We start from the raw sequence: 22245 nt of genomic DNA on the forward strand, positions 1-22245 counted from the left end.
AGTTCAGATTAAAATCAACATGATGTCAATTATACTGCTTCAGTAACAATAAAGGAAACCAGCTACAGATAGCACGGTGCCGACAACATAACCTGCATAGAAACATGATTAAAATAGAAACTAGAAGCAGGAGTCGGCCATTCGGCCCTTCGAGCCTGCTCCGCCATTCATTTTGTTCATGGCTGATCATCAAATTCAATATCCTTCAATATTCAGTATATTTCTTCAAGACATAGTTTGTAACAAAATGTACATTCCAACACGTCCCTCAGCCGGTTCCATGTGACTGGTGATGGGCACACAAGCCCTGTGTGTTGCAGGCACCAGAGAGTCTCCTGTGTCCATCCATTCGACCGCACACTCTCAGCTCCACAACCAGTATCACAATCAGCGATTTCCCACACTATCTGCTGTTCTCCCAGCTCCAGGGCTGCTAATTCTACGTGTAAGGATTAAAAGATCTGGACGCTGTCATCGTTTTTACTTCATTCCCTGACCTTTCGTGCTCTCTTCTACAAGCGCATAAAGTTCCATTGTTACTCTCCCATCAAAGACACAAGCCTATACTGGTGAGAACCTGACTGACCATCATGTCTACACAGGGAAAGCCTCTTGCCTGTGACCATCCCATTCTCACAGTGCGAGAGTTATCTGACTAACTAGAACCCTGCAGAGAGAGGCTGACATGTCTCTGACAGTCGATGCTGCTGTCTGGGCATTGCCTGTGTCTGTGTGGGGAATGACCTTTCTACCATTTCACTTTCATTCTCATTCGACCCCATATGCCCCAGATTATATGCTATAAAATGCTTCACCACCTTGTCAGAATTTGGCAAGTTATTCATCCTTTTGCCTCATGCAACCATATAACCCACGCCTACTCAGGTCTCCAGTAATCTCCATCCCGATATACTTGGATTGATGTGGCAGATACTCTCCAGTCCTGAGAGAACAGAAATTTGCTCCAGACTCACGTAGCCTTGGGGAAGAGTACCAAGTGTTGCCAAGTGCATCATTGAATTGAGTTTAACCTTTCTCCTCCCATTTCAGCCCTGTGTTCAGTAACCAGGCGTTCCTCACTGGTCTCTCCAGAGCTGCTGTCTATCAAAGTGCTGCACGTGCCAGCATTGCCTGAACCGGGACTTCCCCTGCAGCGAGTGGTTAAGGGCTGGAGTTCATTGTCTGGGAGTGTGGTGGAGACACGTTCAGTTGAACATTTCCAAAGGGAATTGGATTATGATCTGAAAAGGAAGATTGTGCAGGGTTACGGGGAGAATTTGGGGGAATGACACTTAGTAAATTGCTCAGTCAGAGAGTCAGTGCAGAGAGCATGGGCCGAATGGTCTCCTTCTGCTCTGTAACAATTCTCTGATTCTACCTGAGAGAGATACCAATGGCCCTTTGTGGACACTGGCTAAATTACCTAACCCTGTTGACACTGCAACATCACCAGCTTCCAGTTAAAATCTCGATACATTTCCAACCATTATCTTCACAGAATTATTGCGGAGCACCACGAGGCGAAATGTGTCTGCACCGGCTCACCAAACTAGGATTAGGAATTTGTCTCATTCGACTGCCTTCTCCTCGTATCTTTGCACATTGTTTCATTCGATTGTTCATCGACTGCCCTCTGTGATGCCTCGATTCAGCCTGCCTCCAACACACTTCCAGGCTGTACATTCCAGATCCGTACCACTGGCATCGTGAAAAAGGTTTCTCTCTCATCATCTTCAACCCCACCACACACTCCATTCCTGAGCCACTGACCATCCCATGTCCCTCCCTGTGACTCAGGGTAAGTCATGATGTGACAAGCCCACGGATAACCTCACGATGCTCCACTTCTCCAGCTTCCACCCTAAACACGTTAAAGAAGCCATCCCCTACGGACAAGCCCTCCGTATACACAGGATCTGCTCGGATGAGGAGGATCACAACAGACACCTCCAGACGCTGAAAGATGCCCTCATAAGAACAGGATATGGCGCTCGACTCATTGATCAACAGTTCCAACGCGCCACAGTGAAAAACCGCACCGACCTCCTCAGAAGACAAACACGGGACACAGTGGACAGAGTACCCTTCGTCGTCCAGTACTTCCCCGGAGCGGAGAAGCTACGGCATCTCCTCCGGAGCCTTCAACATGTCATTGATGAAGACGAACATCTCGCCAAGGCCATCCCCACACCCCCACTTCTTGCCTTCAAACAACCACGCAACCTCAAACAGACCATTGTCCGCAGCAAACTACCCAGCCTTCAGGAGAACAGTGACCATGACACCACACAACCCTGCCACAGCAACCTCTGCAAGACGTGCCGGATCATCGACACAGATGCCATCATCTCACGTGAGAACACCATTCGCCAGGTACACGGTACATACTCTTGCAACTCGGCCAACGTTGTCTACCTGATACGCTGCAAGAAAGGATGTCCTGAGGCATGGTACATTGGGGAAACTATGCAGACGCTGCGACAACGGATGAATGAACACCGCTCGACAATCACCAGGCAAGACTGTTCTCTTCCTGTTGGGGAGCACTTCAGCGGTCACGGGCATTCGGCCTCTGATATTCGGGTAAGCGTTCTCCAAGGCGGCCTTCGCGACACACGACAGCGCAGAGTCGCTGAGCAGAAACTGATAGCCAAGTTCCGCACACACGAGGACGGCCTCAACCGGGATATTGGGTTCATGGCACACTATTTGTAACCCCCACAGAGTTTCACTGGCTGTCTTGTCTGGAGACAATACACATCTTTTTAGCCTGTCTTGATGCTCTCTCCACTCACATTGTTTTGTTTCTTAAAGACTTGATTAGTTGTAAGTATTCGCATTCCAACCATTATTCATGTAAATTGAGTTTGTGTCTTTATATGCTCTGTTTGTGAACAGAATTCCCACTCACCTGAAGAAGGGGCTTGCAGCTCCGAAAGCTTGTGTGGCTTTTGCTACCAAATAAACCTGTTGAACTTTAACCTGGTGTTGTTAAACTTCTTACTCAGGGTAAGGACATGGGAATCCTGTGCTCTTCCCTTTCACCATCATCCTTTTTGTCATTTAATCACTCCGGCACTTCCATTTTGTTCTTTCCTTGTCACCCGCCCATCCCCAGCTGCCTGTCACTTAAAACAATTTAATTCACTGCTACTTCCAAGTTTTAATTTTAGCTCATTGAATTGAAACTAAATCTGTTTCTCTCTTCACAGATACTGCCTGTCCTGCTGAGATTTTCCACATATTTTATTCATATTTCAGATTTACAGCATCAATATAATTTTGCCTTCTGTATGAACTGAAGTTGTGTTTCTTGAATGTCCCGCGCTGTACATTATTATTGTTAATGATCTTATTCTTAAAAACACTGGATTTACCCTGATTTCTGATATTTTTCTCTCTCTGATCTCCAGTCTCTACGGTAACGATCTCACTGATTCTTGTGCCAAGGACCTGGCCTCTGCTCTCAGTACAAACCGCTCACTGATAGATCTGGATCTGGGTTACAATAAACTGGGAGATTCCGGAGTGAAACTGCTGTCTGTGGCTCTGAGGAATCCGGACTGTAAAATACAGAAACTGCAGTAAGTAGCAGACTGTGAGAGATTGTGTTTATAATAACTGAATATTCAACAATATAATTTCACCACTGGTATTTGTATAAAAACACTGCCCATTACTATTGGCATCAGTTATGAATAAGGAAAACTGCTTTTCCTCTGACTCCTGTTGCTTCTCTCTCTGATCCCTGAGCAATGGGATGTCAGTCCCACAAATCCTTATGTTGAGGGTGTGGGGGAATAATGTTATGGTTCACCCTCTGAGGTCCTCTCCTCCTCCTCAGATGTGCACAGCTCTCCCAGGACACAGCATCCATTGATTAGTGAAAGGGGGAGAGTGAATAGATGACAGTAAATGGAGGACAGGACATGGTGGTGGAGTCTCACTGTTAGTAACAGATGTCAGTACAGTCGCGAGAGGTGAACTTAGTTCCAATGATCAAGATGCAGAATCAGTTTGGGGAGAGATACGAATTAACAAAATTTAAAAAGTCACTTGTGGGAATCATTTATAGGCTCCTAAAAAGTCACAATCTCCGACACAGTACACAGGAAAAATAATGGGGTCTCGTAAAAACATACTGCAATGATCATGGGTGATTTAAATCTTCTTATACAAAGAAGAACAAAGAACCATACAACAGGCCCTTCAGCCCACCAAGCCTCTGGTGACTCCTAGTCCTTATTCAGACCCAGTACTTACTGCCCACTTGCGGTTTCTATTCCTATGTTCATCTCCTGTTCATGTATCTATAAAGATGCATGTTGGACATTGGTAACGTGCCGACTTCCACCACCTACATTGGCAGTGCATTCAAGGCACCCACCACCCTCTGTGAAAACTTTCCCATAATTGTGTATACCTCCATCAGGTCATCACTCAGCCTCCCTTTTGTTTTGAAAACAATCGTGTTTATACAACCTCTCCTCATAACTTAACCCTCCTTGACCAGGCAACATTCAGGTAAACCTTCTTTGCACCCTCTCCAAGCATCCGCATCTTTCGAGTAGTGAACTGCAAGCAATATTCAAATGTGCCCAACTAAAGTTTCATACAGCTATAACATAACTTGCCAACTTTTATACTCGATGCCCTGGTCGATGAACACAAGCATGCTCTCTGCCTTCTTGACCACCTCATCCACCTGTGTTGCCACTTTCAGGGATCTGTAGACTTGTACACACAGATCCCTCTGTAGGTCAATGCTCCTATGGCTTCTTCCATTTACTGTATAAATCGCTCAGATTGTCAAAAGTTGAATAGAAGATTCGTTCACAGAATCTATTCAAGCGATTTCTCGGAGAAGCGCGTTCCAGTGCCAATCACACAACAAGCTGTTTTAGACATGGTGATGTGCAAATGTGTGGCGTTTCCAACAAAAATAGATTCCTTTCATTTGAAAAACAGCAACAGAAGTGTTCCAACTGTTGCTAATTCAAGGAGTGTATTAGATTAAGCGAAGATGTGGCACCGGGGTTGGCACTGCTGCCTCACAGCGTCAGATTCCCAGATTCATTCCAGCCTTGGACGACTGTCTGTGGAGTTTTCACGTTCTCCCCGTGTCTGTGTGGGTTTCCTCCGGCTGCTCCTGTTTCCTCCCACAGTCCAAAAACTGCAGGTTGGGTGGATTGGCCATGCTAAATTGCCCGTTAGTGTCCAAGATGTGTAGGTTAGGTGGATTAGCGGCGTAAATATGTGGGGTTACGGGAAGCTGGGCAACTGCAGATCTATTAGTCTGACATTGATGGTATGGAAATCCTATAATAATCTATAATAAAGGAAGTGATAACAGAACACTTCGAAATTAATGGCAGGATTAGACAGGGCCAACATGTATTTATGAAAGGCTGGCACGGTGACACAGTGGTTAACATTGTTGCGTCACAGCCAGGGGCCCGGGTTCAATTCCAGCCTTGGGTGACTGTGTGGAGTTTCTACATTCTCCCCGTGTCTGTGTGTGTTTCCTCTGGGTGCTCCGGTTTCCCCCCACACTCCAAAGAGATGCATGGTAGCTGGATTGGCCATGGTAAAATTGCCCTTAGTGTCCCAAGATGTGTAGGTTAGGTGGATTAGCCCTAGTAAATTTGTGATGTCACGGGGAGCGGACCTTGGTAAGATACTCCGTCAGAGTGTCTCGATGGGCCGAATGCTGGCCTCCTACACTAGGGATTCTATAATTGCATGATTCACACACAAGAGGTTATTGAAGAAAATTGGAGCACGTGGGATTGGGAGGAATATACCAGCATGGATTGAGAACTGATTAATGGACAGAAACAAGGAGTTGGAATAAATGGGTTATTTTCGGGTTGACAGCCTCTAACTAGTGGAGTACGGCAGGGATCAGTGTTTGGGTCTCAGCTATTCAGAATCTATATCAATGATATGGATGTGGGGATCAAATATAATATTTCCAAATTTGCGAATAATAGAAAACTAGGTGGAAATCTGAATTGTGAGGAGGATGCAAAGATGTTTCAAGGGGATGTGGAGAGGCTCAGGGAGCGGCCAAAGGATTGCCAGTTGGACGACAAGGTGGAAAAATGTGAGGTTAGCTAATTTTGTAGGAAAAACAGAAATTAAGACAACTCCAAGGATATTTTGATATCCTTGTTCATGAGGCACTGAAAGCTAAGATGAGAGCAGTTAAGATAACAAATGGTATGTTAGCCATTATTGTAAGAGGATTTGAGTTGAGGGAAAAGATGTCTTCCTGCAATTATATGCAGCCTTGCTGAGACCAACCTGGAGTATTGTGTACAGTTTTGGTCTCCTGACCGAAGCAAAGATGTACTTGGCCTGTAAAGAAGGTTCACTAAAATAGGTCCAGGGACAGATGGGTTGTCCTATGAGGAACAAAAATCCTTTATTCTCAGGCCTTTAGAAGAATGATAGCTGAACTTATTCAAACCTACACTATTTTACGGGGTTCAATCGGCCAGATGCAGAACGGATGTTTCCCCTTGCTGGAGGGTCTGAAACCTGGGACCCAGTCTGAGAATAAGGGGCAGTTATTTAGGCTGAGATGAGGGGGTATTTGTTTTCCATTAGAATGCTGGTGAATCAAGGAATGCAGGGATAATGCTGGAAATGGTGTTGAAGCAGAGGATCAGCCATGGTCACATTGAATGATGGAGTGGATTTGAAGGACAGAATGGATGACTCCTGCTCCTGTTTCTTAACGTTCTTATTGCAATAGGAATAGAAGGTAAGAGTAAGAAGGTTTTGCTGCAGTTTTACACGACCTTCATTAGATCACAACTGGAGTAATGTGTATAATGTTGAGCTCTTTACTTAAAAAAGGATAGAATTGTACTGGAACCAGTTCAGAGAAAGTTCACTCGGCTGATTCCTGGGATGGAGAGGTTTATTTTACGAGGGAAATGTGAGCAGATTGGAGCAATATCTATGAAAGTTCAGAAGATTAAAAGGTGATCACATTGAGGGGATGAGACAGGGTGGTTGCTGAGAGGCTGTTTCTTCTTGTAAGAGAGACCAGAACAAGGGGACAGATTTTAAAATGTAATTGTCAGTCCCTTAAGACTGAGATGAGGAGAAATTTATTTTTTAAATGGTGGCTGGTCAGTGGAATTCTCTTCCCTGGAGACTAGTGGCGGCAGAGTCATTGAATATATTCAAGGCTGAGTTCAGAATGATTTTGGATTGAGAAGCGAATCAAGGGGAAGCGACAGAGAAAAGAGTTGAGACTATAATTAGATCAGCCGTGATGGAGTATGCTCGAGGGGCTGAATGGCCTTCTGCTGCTCCTAGTTATTTTGTTCTTATCCCAATACGTCCTTCAGACTGCTCTCTCTGACCAGTGATGGATACACAAGCTCTATGTTTGTCTTCACCAGACGCTCTCCTGTGCCCATTCATTAGGCCACCCACTCAACCCATCTCACCAGCAGTAATTACCCACTCTGCCCCCAGGCCTTCCTGATCCAGCACTTCATCGTCCATTGGTGTAAGGATGGCAAGACCTGGATGTCTCCACTCTTCTTCACTCATTCCCTGATGATGTTTGCTCTCTTTCCAAACACATAAATTGTTACTCACTCATCAAACACATGCAGTAGCCCAGGGTTGTCCAACGTGTGGACCAAGGGGGGAATGTGACCCTCGAAGCCCCTCAATGCGGCCCCCGGAGCGAGTTTCCAGAATCTCAGTCACACAGTTCAGTTTGAATGGAAGAATCTGCATGGAGCTGCTCCTCCAATCACATCCCGTTTCTTTCCCATGTTTGCTGCTGATAGGTTTTTGAGCCAATCTGCAGCAAATGTGGGAGAGAAACAATTTGTGATTGATGAGGATTAAACTCTAATAATCATCTTTATTTATTACTCATTATTGTGCTCAGCAAGTTGTTTCCTTTCATATCTCAGTTTAGTTTTTAATTGAAATTTCTGCTGTGCCAAACTTTATCATTCTGAAATTTACTCATCGGCCCCTTGAGTGAGAAAAACATTGACGTGTGTTTGCCCAGTGTATATGTTGGTCAACCCTGCTCGAGCCTATGCTGGTGATAGTCTAACGGACATGTCTCTGACAGTCAATGCTGCTGCCTTTGCATTGTAAGAGTTTTAACAACACCAGGTTAAAGTCCAACAGGTTTATTTGGTAGCAAATACCATTAGCTTTCAGAGCGCTGCTCCTTCGTCAGATGGAATGGAAATCTGCTCTCAAACAGTGCACAGAGACACAAAATCAAGTTACAGAATACTGATTATTCTAAATCCCTACAGCCAACCAGGTCTTAAAGAGACAGATAATGTGAGAGAAGGGAGCATTAAGCACAGGTTACAGAGATGTGTATTGTCTCCAGACAGGACAGCCAGTGACATTTTGCAAATCCTTTGCATTGCCAGTGTCTGGGTGGAGATGTTCTTTCCACAATTTCCCTCTCATCCTTATTCACATATCAGGCTGTGCTGCACTCACCGTGACAGAACACAACAGGACATTGATCCTTTTCCACTCTGTAACCACGTGTCTGAAACCTGCTCACCTCCCAGCAATCTCCATCCAGACTGGCTTGTACCGATGGGATAATCTCCTCCCATCCTGTGGGAACAGGACCTCCCTCTGAGCCTGAGCAGCCGGGAGGAGCCCCTCCAGGGAGGCGGGGGGAGGGGGTATGGCAAGCCTTGCTCTGCTTTCTGACATTTCTGTCCTTCATTCAATAAGCAGAACTCCCTCGCTGCTCCCTCCAGAGCTGCTGTGTTTGAAAGTCCTGCTGGCTGCCTTTGGAAATGGTGCCAGCATTGCCTGAACCGGGACTGCCCCCTGCCCAGGCTGCCTGAGTCGGCACCTCCCCCTGCCTGCCAGCCGTTAATTGTCCCCCTCTGACAATATCACCTTCATAACTCTGCCTATCCTGCCCACACGGGCACACCACCCATTTCCAATCCCCATGTTGGCACTTCAGAGCTTCTGGTAAAATCACAGCATTATCTTCAACCTCACCACAAACTGCATTCCCAAACCACTGACCATCCCATGTCCCTCCCGAACCACTCCGAGTAAGGACATGAGGATCCTGTGATTGTGGTCCTGTCCCATCATCACTTTTATCATTTAATCTCTCCTGTAATTCCAGTTTGTCCTTTCTTTGTTTCTTCCCCAGCCACCCACCGCTGTCACTTCAAACCTGTCAATTCACTGCCTGTTCCCAGTTCCAATGGAAGCTCAAACTTTACCCCTGTTTCTCTCTTCACAAACACTTAGCTAACCTGCTGAGCATTTCCAGTTTATTTATATTTCATTTTCAGCATTGAGTATTTCCTCATTCTACAGAAATGCAGGTTGTGTTTTTGGAATGTCTGATACAATACATTATTATTGTTATTAACCGTATTATTTAAAACACTGGGGATTGAGCGTGATTTCTGTTATTCCTCTCTCTGGTCTCCAGTCTGTATAATAACGCTCTCACGGATTCTTGTGCTGAGGATCTCGCCTCCGCTCTCTGCACAAAACAGTCACTGAGGATTCTGAACTTGGTAACAAACTCCTTCACAGATCAATCTGTCCCTGCTCTCCGCCGCCTCATACTGACCTGCAGGAGTCTGGAGGAGATCGAGTGAGTGTTTGTGTTAATTTTCAGTGTGACAGTTAAAATATAAATGGATTTAAAATATAAATGTGCCTGAATCTTCCAAGCAGCAGCAATGGTAAGCAGATTGTCGGTATGTTTAAAAATTCTCCCAACCTGAAACTGCTGCATATTTAGAACATAGAACATAGAAAGCCACAGCACAAACAGGCCCTTCGGCCCACAAGTTGCGCTGATCATATCCCTACCTCTAGGCCTATCTATAGCCCTCAATCTCATTAAATCCCATGTACTCATCCAGAAGTCTCTTAAAAGACCCCAACGAGTTTGCCTCCACCACCACCGACGTCAGCCGATTCCACTCACCCACCACCCTCTGAGTGAAAAACTTACCCCTGACATCTCCTCTGTACCTACCCCCCAGCACCTTAAACCTGTGTCCTCTCGTAGCAACCATTTCAGCCCTTGGAAATAGCCTCTGAGAGTCTACCCTATCCAGACCTCTCAACATCTTGTAAACCTCTATCAGGTCACCTCTCATCCTTCGTCTCTCCAGGGAGAAGAGACCAAGCTCCCTCAACCTATCCTCATAAGGCATGCCCCCCAATCCAGGCAACATCCTTGTAAATCTCCTCTGCACCCTTTCAATGGCTTCAACATCTTTCCTGTAATGAGGTGACCAGAACTGCGCGCAGTACTCCAAGTGGGGTCTAACCAGGGTCCTATAAAGCTGCAGCATTATCTCCCGACTCCTAAACTCAATCCCTCGATTAATGAAGGCTAGTACGCTGCATAATGAAGATTTCTCCCAGGATCTTCGGCACTGCGACCCTGGGAGCTCCATCAGAGCAGACAAGAGTCGGGGAAGAGAGAGCACACACCCTATTTACAGCACAGTGACCCTGGGGAGCTCCATCAGAGTAGAGTCGGGAAGAGAGCACACACCCTATTTACAGCACAGTGACCCCGGGGAGCTCCATCAGAGTAGAGTTGGGGAAGAGAGAACACACACTATTTACAGCACAGTGACCCCGGGGAGCTCCATCAGAGTAGAGTTGGGAAGAGAGAACACACCCTATTTACAGCACAGTGGCCCCGGGGAGCTCCAGCAGAGCAGAGTGGAGTCAGGGTAGAGAGAACACACACCCTACTTACAGCATAGTGACCCCGGGGAGCTCCATACGTGTTAGTTGATTGGGGGAGTGAATGGGTTGGTGTGTCGCTGGATGAATCGTCAGGGAGCTGGGGAGAGGTTCAAGGATTAGTTCTGGGTGTGGGAGGATTGGACGAGTTGCATTGTGTTGGGTTGGAGGGTTAATCGGGAGTTTAGATAGTGGCTGGGAGTTGGTCATGTTGTTAAGGTCTAAACAGATGTAGTTGTGTGGTGGGGGGTTGGTTACTAGCTTTGAAGAGAGTAGTGGGGTGGGGTTGGTTCTGGAGTAATCAGTTTAAGTCAGAAGCTTAGTCAAGAATGTATTCGAGGCAGCTATAAATAGCACTTGGGGCGAACGGGATCAAAGCTTACGGGGAGAAAGCAGGATTAGGCTGTTGAGTTCGACGATCTGCCATGATGATGATGAATGGCGGAGCAGGTTCGAAGGGCGAAATGGCCTCCTCCTGCTCATATCTTCTATGTTTCTATGTCAGGTGAGGAGAGGTTGGGTCAGGGTGTGTTCAAATTAGGAGGGTTAGTCCGATTAGTTTAAGGGCTCATGGGAGGTCGCCAGGTTGGAGGGGAGGGAGGGATGGGTTGGGGGGAGTGGGTCTAGTCAGATTGTGGGAGGTGTAATATGGGGATCAGTGGGAAGTGATTGGGGGACTCGGTTGTGCTATTCAGGTATTAGCCCAGGTGGTGAGCTGTCTAACATTACCTGAGTAACTATCCAGGTAAACTTTGTGGATCTGTCCCAAGTATCTGACTCTAACTGCAGCAGGGGAGTTCCCCAATAGTAGTTAATACCTCTGGGACAATTCCCAGGTAGATCAGTGCGTCAGGACATCCACAGGATGCTCATCTTTGGATGTGTGTCTGGTCTCTGGCGATCCAGAGACCAGAAGATTTGTCCCATTAACTCCAGTCTCCTGTTATTTACCCTGTTGTTCAATCTGTTTATTTCCTGTTTCATCTTTAATCTGTTCCAGGCTGTTCAATAATCAGTTCAGTCCAAATGGGAAGAGACATCTGGAGTCGCTGCAGGGATCCAGACGGGGACTGAGAGTGACAGTGTGAACATTTCAATCTATAAACATTGCTGCTCCACCGGTTACAGTGAAATCCTGAATTGTGAAGATCTTCGACAGCTCCTTCCAAACCCTTCATTCCTGCCCCTCTCCCTCCCTAATCCATCAGCCCCTCCAGCCTGGCAGTGATTTCCCTGCTTACCTGGTTTCCCAGCTGGAAAACTGTTGTAGTTTTAGTCTCCACATTGAAGGAAAGATTGCTGCAAACCATTGTTTAAGCAGCAATGTGTTGTCAGTGTTCTCAGCAACAGAGTCTTCAACCTCCTTTCAAAATGGAGCAGCAGAGATAATTCTCCAGAGAGAGAACAGTGTGTGTGTGATTCTGACAGTACCCAGCAGAGGGCAGATTGGTCAATCTTGTCAGAGTTTCCTCTCTGTCTCTGTGAATGAATTAAAGGCTCCACCAGCCTCTCCTCAAAGCCTCTTTCACTATCTGGTGATTAAAGTGACACAATGCCACCATCTGCTGGCGGCTCCCAGCTACTGCAGGTGCTGCTCTCTGTGAGCCTCAGACAAGTTCAGTAAGTCCCATGTCTGCATCTGGGAACCGGTTACTGCAGTGTGAACATTGAACAATATTGACAGGGATTGGAGTTTGCAGCAGGAACCCCGGCTGGTGAATTAACCCTTTTATCACCAGTCACTGTACATGAACTCTGTTCCCTCATTCCCTATGGGAGATATTGTCTGGAGATTGTAGTTGGGGATGATCTCAGACTGTAATGTGTACATTTGGTGCAGTTATCAGACACTAATCCCATTCAGAATGGGAGTGGGTAAACTCTGCTGCACTCTAATTCCTGTGTCAGACATTGTCAGTGTTTAATCTTCCACAGTGGATCTTGCTAACGGTTCTTTTAATGTTTCCAAGATAATTGTCTCAATCTCACAGACTGATTCTCTGAAAATTGGAAACACAAACATTTTGAGACACAATTACAACCTTTAATCACATTTTGTCCGTGTTCAAACAAAATAATTTCCAAACAAACTATTCCCCTTTTACAGCTCTTGCTTTCCAATTCCACAGGTTTCGGTGATACAGAGAGCAGCTCCATTGGAATCCAAATGCTCTCATTCCACTCTCGCCCCCCGTTTACCCTGCCAATTATCAACCTCAACAAAAGTTCCCACATATTTATCTGGGAAAGTTTCAGTGTTGACACTGGTGAAGCAGGGTTTCCATTCCTTAACCCACAACAAACACACAAACACGGTAAATGTTACTTCAATTATGTCTGGAACTGTTAAAATCCCGAATGCACAAGTTGATCAAAGTGATTCCAATCCAAAGGAATGTGTTTCTGATTTATAATCTCAATCACACAGAGGCACTGACATTCCCACACAAAAACACACAATCATAAGCACAATCTCACACACACGCTCACAGAGAGAGACACACAGAGAGGCACAATCATGGAAACCGACACACAGACATACAGACACACAATCATACACATACACACATCTGTGCATCCTACACACATCCCTCCAGACGCACACACAGACAAACTGACACCCCCACACTCATTCACACACTGACAAACTCACACACATGCTCACGGGCACAGATACACACACAAACACACGCATACAAACCCAGACACTTCCACACTCTTACCCACGTACTGACACACAGAGAGAAACACAGAATCTCTCTTAAATACACACCCATACACCCACAGAAACACACATCACAAACCCATGCATTACAGCGGTGAATGAATTCTCAGCACCCCATAACCAAATGATTTAAGTTGGACAAAAGTGATAACATTTCCTCTGAAACCGACATCCCGAGAACGAAAGCAACAAAGGAACACTGGCGCAGCATTGCACAGGATCAGAGCCTCGGAAATGCAGTTTCCTCTTTCCTTGTTCCTTACATCTCACTGAGCAGATGCAGAGCGAGAGCATAGAAAGCTGGAATTCACAATTTCACTCTGTTCCTGCACACTCACCTCAGCCTTATTTAATTTCTGAATGTATGATATATTTTGGATTATCCCAAGGGTCTCAGGACAGATAGATGCATGATGTCAGATATTACCATTATTTATAAAACTGTTTATTTTACCATAACAGATATTACCTGGTGTTTGTCAGATTGTTGCTTTTCATCCATCTACAGTTGCAGATGCCGGCGCTGAAAAGTGGGTAGATATTCTACACCATTAAAAGCTTCACATTGAATCGGGGAAATTCTTCAAAGACTATGAATTAATCACTTTCAAATTAGTGTCATTTCTTCAGAACCAACTATTCATATAATCTATTATTGCAATTTAAACTAACTTTATTGTGTTGTCTGGTCTGTGCTAGTTTTAACTGAATACTGCTCAGTATGTGACATGATCTGTGTTATTGAGTCTTGGAAGAGAAAGGGTTAATGTTGCTGCTCTGTAATTGTAATGGATATTCCTAATTTTATCATCTGTATAACTGTAGTTATTTGCAATTAAATGCTTATTGGTTAATTAGTTAAATGCTAATTGTGAATCATGGGAATGCTGAAACTAATACGTACACAAGCTAATAAAGAGCGGGGGACAAGTGTAAATACTATAGCTAACAGTGAGCGTGAAACTGAAAAGACCATAAGATACAGGAGCAGAATTCAGCTATTCTGCTCATCGAGCCGACTCCACTATTTAATCGCGGCTGATAAGTTTCCAAACCCATTCTCCCACCTTTCCCCCATAACATTTGATCCCTTACCAATCAAGAACATGACTATCTCTGTCTTAAATACACTCAATGAGAGAGAGTGAGCAGAAAGAGTGAGGGGGAGAGTAGGTGAAGAGCGAGTGAGGGGGAGTGTGGGTGAGGAGAGTGGAGAATGTGTGAGGGGAGAGTGCAATGGGAGATAGTGTGGGGGAGAGGGAGTGAGGGGGCAATAGGTGAAGACGAGTGAGGGACAGAGAAGGAAAGAGAGTGATGGGGAGAGTGAGAGGAGAGAGTGTAAGGGGACAGGGTGAGGGCTGAGAGCATGATGGGGAGACAGTGTCGGGGAGAGAGCGAGCTGGAGTGAGGAGGCGAGAGTGAGGGAAGAAAGTGAGGGGGTGAGAGGCTGAGGGAGAAGAGAATGAGAGGTAGGGAGAGGGGGAGAGAGTGAGCGTGAGAGGGAAGAGATTTAGGGGACGAGTGAGATGCAGAGATTGAACGGGAGTTACCGTGAGGGGTAGAGAGGGTGAGGGGAGGAGTGATTGTGAGGGGGAGAATGTGAGGTCGATAGGGTAGAGATAGTGAGGGGGAGAGTAGGTGAAGAGCGAGTGAGGGGGAGAGTGAAGGGAGAAATAGGGAGGGGAGAGAGTGAGGGGAGAACGTGTTGGAAGATCAATTAAGTGAAGAGAGGTGGGGAGACGAGGTGAGGAATGAGCGAGGGAGAGAGTATGGGGAGAGGGACTGATGGGGAGAGAGTGAGAGGAGATAGAGTAAGGGGGGGAGAATAAGTCAAGAGTGAGTGAGGGGGAGAGGGAGAGAAAGTGAGGGGAAGAGAGTGAGGAGAGTGTAAGTGACGGTAAGAGCGTGAGCGGGAGAGAGGCTGAGGGGATGGAGTGTCTGAGGTGGGATAGTGTGATAGCAGACTGAGGGGGAAGACAGTGAGGGGAGAGAATGGGGGAGTGAGTGAAGGCGAACAGGGGGGAGAGGATGAGGGGAGAGTGAGGGGGACTAAGACGGAAAGTAAAGGGGAGAGTGTGAGGGCAGAGACTGAGGGGGAAGAGAGTGAAGGGGAAGGGATTGAGGAGGATAGAGTGAGGGCGAAGAAAGTGATGTGGAGAGAGGCTGAAGGGAGAGAATGAGGGGAGACTGGAGGGGTGAGGGGGAGGGACTAAGCAGGAAGAAAGTAAGGAGGAGAGAGGTTGTGCGGAGATAGGGGAGAGAGTGAGGGGGAAATTGGGGGGGAGGGAGTGTGAGAAAAAATTGAGGGGGAGGAAAGTGAGGGAGAAAGTGGGGGGAGGGAGTGAGGGGGCAAAAGGCTGAGGGGGGAGATAATGAGGGGAAAGGGTGAGGGGAAGAGAGTGAAGGTGAACCGAGTGAGTGGGAGACAGTATGAGAGAGTGAGGGCAAAGATTTAGGGGAATAGAGTGCGGTGAAGAGATTGAACAGGAGTTATTGTGAGGGGAGGGGGAGTGAGGGAGAGAGAGTCAGAGGAGGGAGAGAGTAAGGGGAGAGGGACTGACGGGGAGAGAGAGGAGATAGAGTGAGGGGGGGAATAAGTGAAGAGCGAGGGGGAGAGAGTGAGTGAGGGTAGAGAGCAAAGGGAGATGGAGTGAGGGGAGAGAGAGTGATGAGCGAGTGAGGGGACAGTGGAGGGAGAGTGAGGGGAACAGAATGACGGGGAGATAGATTGAAGACAGAGTGAGGGTGAGATAGATTGAGGGGAGAGAGGCTGAGGGGATGGAAAGTAAAGGAGAGTGTCTGAGGCGGGATAGTGTGATGGGAAAGACAGTGAACGGGAGAGAATGAGGGAAAGTGTGAGGGGGAAAGTGTGAGGGGAGAGAGACTAAGTAAAGGGGAGAGTGAGTCAGGAGAGCATGGGGGGAGGGGGCGAGAGGGGGGAGGGGGCGAGAGGGGGGAGGGGTGGGGGGGGAAGAGTGTGAAGGGGAGAGAGTGGGAGGGAGAAAGGTGTGGGTTTTGTTTTCCACTCACTTTCCTGCAGTCCTTCCCCGCTGCTCCATCCATTTGTTTTGATGTTGCATCTTGTATAAATGTCAGAGAAAATACCAATGTGATTTGTTGTTTTAATGGTGGGGGGAGGCTGGAAGGGGCAGGGTATGGGGATCACTGGCTCCCTTTTCCCCCTCACTCCTTCCAGTCGTGTCTGGGACAGTTTTGGGGCTGGGGAGGATTGTCCTCATTCACTGTGGGAGGGGGGAGAAAACTGTTCTCTGTCCCCGAGGTTTAATGCAGCCTCTTTGACTAGGCCTCAATTCAAGGCCTAATCTCAGAGGGCCCTCAGAATGTCCTTTTGTATTTGCTTCATCCCCGAACACTGCCAGTGCTGAAGTGGGAGAACTCGATGGTTAAAAACAAAATAATCCATTTAATTCAGGATGTGATTGTGGGTTTTCCTGCTCTCTCTCTCTCTCTGTCTCCCATCATTCTCCTTTGATTGTGAGTTATCAGGGAGAGAAATGGGAAATGGAGGGTAACAGTGAGGGGCGGGGGGATGGGGGGGGGGGGGAAACAGGAGGGTAAGAGAGCAGTTGCTTGTGGGATCTTGCTTTGTGTATTTTCCCTGCAGCCTATCCTGCTGGGAGACCGTGGTTCCGCTCCCCAAATTCAGTGTACTGACAACTGACTGATTGCTTCCATCTCCCACCACTGTCCCCAGCCTCATTTCTCAATGTGAATCAGTGATCAACACAAACAGTGGTCACAGGGTGACATGATTTAAAATGGTCAGACAGAAACCTTTCAGGGAGCATTTCAATCCAGATTCATCGTCAGAGCGAGAGAGAGATTATCCAGAGCAGGCGAGAGAGAGATTATCCAGAGCAGGCGAGAGAGAGAGAGGAGGGTGATGGGTACGTACAGAGATGGGGGAGATAAACAGGCAGAGAGAGAGAGAACAGAGGTAGGTCATCAAGTGCAGGAGAGAGAGAGAGAGAGGTGGATAGGGACAGAGATGGTGGAGGTAAAAGAGAGAGGGAATCAGAGAGAGAGAAACAGAGAGGAGTGACTGTGCTCGAAGTGGAAGGTTCCCTGTTCATGTCAAATGTACAAACAGCACCAAACCTGGAGTGATGTCCCCTTATTGTAACTGGGGAGGGGTGGAAGTAAGAGGGGCGGAGTGAGGGAGAGGTGAGGTCCCTCATTGCCCACTGACTTCACCTCAATCCTCACTTCAATATCACATTGTATCTGGCCATGTTCAGACTGTGTGTGTGTGTGTGGGATCTTGCTGTGCACTCATGCTCTGTGCCTCCTCCCTGCCCCATATTCCTCACACGATCAGTGTCCACATTTTAAACATAAAAGATTGAGGGAAAGGAGGGTGGGATATCGAGAGGAACAGGGTGATACAGAGCTGTAGAGAGGATGTTTGATCGAGTTCTCACAGGGGCTTGGAATGAAAAAGGCTGCGATTGGGACCCGGTTTAATTGGCCAATTGGACAGTGCCTGTGCTTTACACTCAGTAATGTCACGGTGCTGTGTGAGAGCTCAGGGCAGCGCTTCAATCTACTTTTACTGAGTTTCTCTTTATAACATTCTCAGTCTGCCTCTCTCACTGCGAAGCACTCGGGAGCGAGAGGGAGCTGAAATTCACATTCCTGAGCCTGGGGGAAAGGCGTGTTCTCAATCCAAGAGTCCTACTTGCGTTTTCAGACAGGGCACTGGGATTTGTGGATGGAAAGGATTGTTGTGTTTCACTGGGCCTCAATTCAAGGCCTGTGTGACTAGGCCTCAATTCAAGGCCTGTGTGACTAAGCCTCAATTCAAGGCCTGTGTGAGTAGGCCTCAATTCAAGGCCTGTGTGAGTAGGCCTCAATTCAAGGCCTGTGTGAGTAGGCCTCAATTCAAGGCCTGTGTGAGTAGGCCTCAATTCAAGGCCTGTGTGAGTAGGCCTCAATTCAAGGCCTGTGTGAATAGGCCTCAGTTCAAGGCCTGTGTGAGTAGGCCTCAATTCAAAGGCCTGTGTGACTGGGCCTCAATTCAAGGCCTGTGTGAGTAGGCCTGAATTCAAGGCCTGTGTGAGTAGGCCTGAATTCAAGGCCTGTGTGAGTAGGCCTCAATTCAAGGTCTGTGTGACTGGGCCTCAATTCAAGGCCTGTGTGAGTAGGCCTCAATTCAAGGCCTGTGTGAGTAGGCCTCAATTCAAGGCCTGTGTGACTGGGCCTCAATTCAAGGCCTGTGTGGTTCGGCCCCAATTCAAGGCCTGTGTGAGTAGGCCTCAATTCAAGGCCTGTGTGACTGGGCCTCAATTCAAGGCCTGTGTGGTTCGGCCTCAATTCAAGGCCTAATCTCAGGGGCACCTTTGCATTTCTTTAATTCCCGAACAGGGTTGAAGTGGCTGAATTCAATGGTTCAATAAAATGGGCAGCAGCCACTTCAGGGTGGGATTGTGGATTTTCCTGCTCCCGCCTCCCACTGTTCTCTTCTCATTCTGAGCTTTAAAACATGATGCACAGCGTACATCATTATTTTAAACGGTCAGACAGAAACTTATCAGAGAGAGCACTTCATCCAGATTCACGCTGAGATAGAGAAACAGCAGAGATCAGGACAGATTATCCAGAGCAGAAGAGAGAGAGGGGTGCAGAGATTGTGTTTCGATTAGGTCTAGATCTGGGGGGAGAGTGAAAGAGACAGAGCGAGGGGGGGGGGTGGTGGATTGACAGGGATTGGAGTTTGCAGCAGGAACCCCGGCTGGTGAATTAACCCTTTTATCACCAGTCACTGTACATGAACTCTGTTCCCTCATTCCCTATGGGAGATATTGTCTGGAGATTGTAGTTGGGGATGATCTCAGACTGTAATGTGTACATTTGGTGCAGTTATCAGACACTAATCCCATTCAGAATGGGAGTGGGTAAACTCTGCTGCACTCTGTAATTCCTGTTTCCAAGATAACACACCTGCACCTATTTCCAGACACACAGGCCCAAACTGACACCCACACACTCACAAACACACACACACATACTCACAGGCACAGAGAAACACACTCTCACAAACACACACACCCAGACACTTGCACATTCTTACCCATGTACTGATACACAGAGAGACTTACAGAGAGAGAAACACAGAATCTCTCTTAAATACACACAACACGCAGCCATACACCCACAGAAACACACATCACAAACTACAAGCAACAAACTCATGCACGACAGCGGTTAATGACTTCTCAGCGCCCTGTAACCAAATTAAATTTAAGTTGGACAAAAGTGATAGCATTTCCTCTGAAACAGACATCCCGAGAACGAAAGCAACACAGGAACACTGGCGCACCATTGCACATAATCGGAGCTTTGGAAATGCAGTTTCCTCTTTCCTTGTTTCTCATATCCCACTGAGCAGATGCAGAGCGAGAGCATAGAAAGGTAGAATTCACAATTGCAGTCTGTCCCTCCACACTCACCTCAGCTTTATTTAATTTCTGAATGTATGATTTATTTTGGATTATCCCAAAGATCTCAGGACAGATGCATGATGTCAGATATTACCATTATTTATCAAACTGTTTATTTTACCATGACAGATATTACCTGGTGTTTGTCAGATTGTTGCTTTTCATCCATCTACAGTTGCAGATGCCGGCGCTGAAAAGTGGGTAGATATTCTATACCATTAAAAGCTTCACATTGAATCGGGGAAATTCTTCAAAGACTATGAATTGATCACTTTCAAATTCGTATCATTTCTTCAGAACAAACTATTCATATCATCTATTATGTCAATTTAAACTAACTTTATTGTGTTGTCTGGTCTGTGCTAGTTTGAACTGAATACTGCTCAGTTGGAATGCTGAAACTAAAGCATACACTGAAGCTAATAAAGAGCGGGGGACTAGTGTAAATACTGTAGCTAACAGTGAGCGTGAAACTAATAAGACCATATGATATAGGAGCCGAATTTAAGGTATTCTGCTCATTGAGTCTAGTCCGCCATTTAATCATGGCCGATAAGTTTCTCAACCCCATTCTCCCGTCTTTTCCCCATAACATTTGATCCCCTTACCAATCAAGAACATATCTATCTCTGTCTTAAATACACTCAATGAACTGGCCATGCACAGCCTTCTATGGCAATGAATTGCACAGATTCACGAACCTCTGGCTGAAGAAAGTCTTCCTCATCTTGGTGCAAAAGGGTCGTCCTTTTATTCTGAGGCTGTGCCCTCGGATCCGAGTCTCTCCTACAAATGGAAGCATCTTCCTCACGTCCACTCTATCCAGGCCTTTCAGTATTCTGTAAGTTTCAATGAGGACCCGCTCATCTTTCTAAACTCCGAGAACAGACCCAGAGTCCTCAAACGCTCCTCCAACGTCCAGCTTTTCATTCCCGGGATCATTCTTGTGAACCTCTTCTGGACTTTCTCCAGGGCCAGCACATTCTTTAATACAGGTCCAAATTTGCTCACAATACTCCAAAGCTAGTCTGACCAGAGCCTTATAAAGCTTCAGCAGTACATCCCTGGTTTTGGTGGCACAAATTATTTTAATTTCTAAATGTGGCAAAGACCTTGAAGTTAACAAATAAAACTCAGCTGATAAAGTCATTTATTACATGTCAATGTCCCAGATTGGTCTGTCATGGTTGACCGAACAACAGGAGATTCAGATGCAGCTTCCAGTCGCTTTCTCATCTGCTGGGATTTTAATTGATGATTTATCTTTGGATTTGATTTATTACTGTCACATGTATTAACATAGAGTGTAAAGTATTGTTTCTTGCACGCAAGACAGGGAGAGCATAACATTCATAGAGAAGGAAAGGAGAGAATGCAAAATGTAGTGTTACAGTGATAGCTCGGGTGTAGCAATGCACGAGGGTGTACTAATGCAAGATAGGTCCATTCAAAAGTCTGATGGCAGCTGGGAAGAAGCTGTTCTTGAGTCGGTTGGAACGCGACCTCAGACGTAGAGCAGGAGCCATAAAAAAAATGAGACAACCAGAAAGAATGCTTTCTATGGTGCATTTGTAAAAGTTGCTGAGAGTCGTAGTGGGCATGCCAAATGTCCTTTGTCTGTGATCGCCTTGGACAAATATTAAATTGGAGAGATGATAATGTTTGAATTGTAATATCTAACGGTGTAAAGTATCTGGGAGCTGAGTGGATTTGATAAAGGCTGGAATACAGACTGGGGGAATGAGCGGGAAGATGCTGTGCTGAATGAATGGTTCTTGTTGTAGGAGAGGGATGGATGGAGAGAGGGAAGGAGGGTGAGATGGATGCAGGGAGGGTGAGGTGGATAGAGGGAGGGTGAGATGGATGCAGGGAGGGTGAGATGGATGCAGGGAGGGTGAGATGGATGCAGGGAGGGTGAAATGGATGCAGGGAGGGTGAGATGGATGCAGGGAGGGTGAGATGGATGCAGGGAGGGTGAGATAGATGGATGGAGAATTTGAGAAGCTGCAGTTTACATTTGAAGAGGTTCCCAGTGCCTCTGAGCAGCTGAACTGGGGAAGCCTTTTGGGCAGAGACCGTGCTGTTGCTGTTTCCCTCCCTGGTCACCAGGGGTCGCTGTTACCCTCCCGGCTGCTGCTGCTGCCGCTCCTCCCAGTGTCACCTCCTGCCGTAACCGGCCGAGCCGCTGCTCGTTGGCGGAACATCCGGGGCCTGTGGAGGGGCGGGACCGCCGCCATGTTGACCCGACGTCACGGCGAGCCCCTCCCTCGCCGCCGTTTATTTTTAAATAAAAAGGAAGAA

The 22245-nt window shown here is 46.8% G+C and overlaps 1 protein-coding gene and 1 long non-coding RNA gene across 2 annotated transcripts in view; both read left to right on the forward strand.

Moving 5' to 3' along the window:
* Nucleotides 1-3588, forward strand: part of LOC144484611 (NACHT, LRR and PYD domains-containing protein 3-like) — a 52709-nt gene extending 49121 nt beyond the window's left edge. Inside the window, exon 9 of the mRNA XM_078203085.1 lies at nt 3414-3588. Within this exon, the coding sequence (XP_078059211.1) occupies nt 3414-3588 (175 nt within the window). The remainder of the gene's footprint in view (nt 1-3413) is intronic.
* Nucleotides 3589-9475: 5887 nt separating this feature from the next.
* LOC144484617 (uncharacterized) lies at nt 9476-14340 on the forward strand. The gene is made up of 2 exons (XR_013496097.1): nt 9476-9643; nt 11759-14340. It is a non-coding gene; the product is annotated as an uncharacterized LOC144484617 (long non-coding RNA).
* The last annotated feature ends 7905 nt before the right edge of the window (nt 14341-22245 follow it).

This window comes from Mustelus asterias, unplaced genomic scaffold (assembly GCF_964213995.1).
Source record: "Mustelus asterias unplaced genomic scaffold, sMusAst1.hap1.1 HAP1_SCAFFOLD_120, whole genome shotgun sequence".
In the NCBI taxonomy this organism is placed as follows: Eukaryota; Metazoa; Chordata; class Chondrichthyes; order Carcharhiniformes; family Triakidae; genus Mustelus; species Mustelus asterias.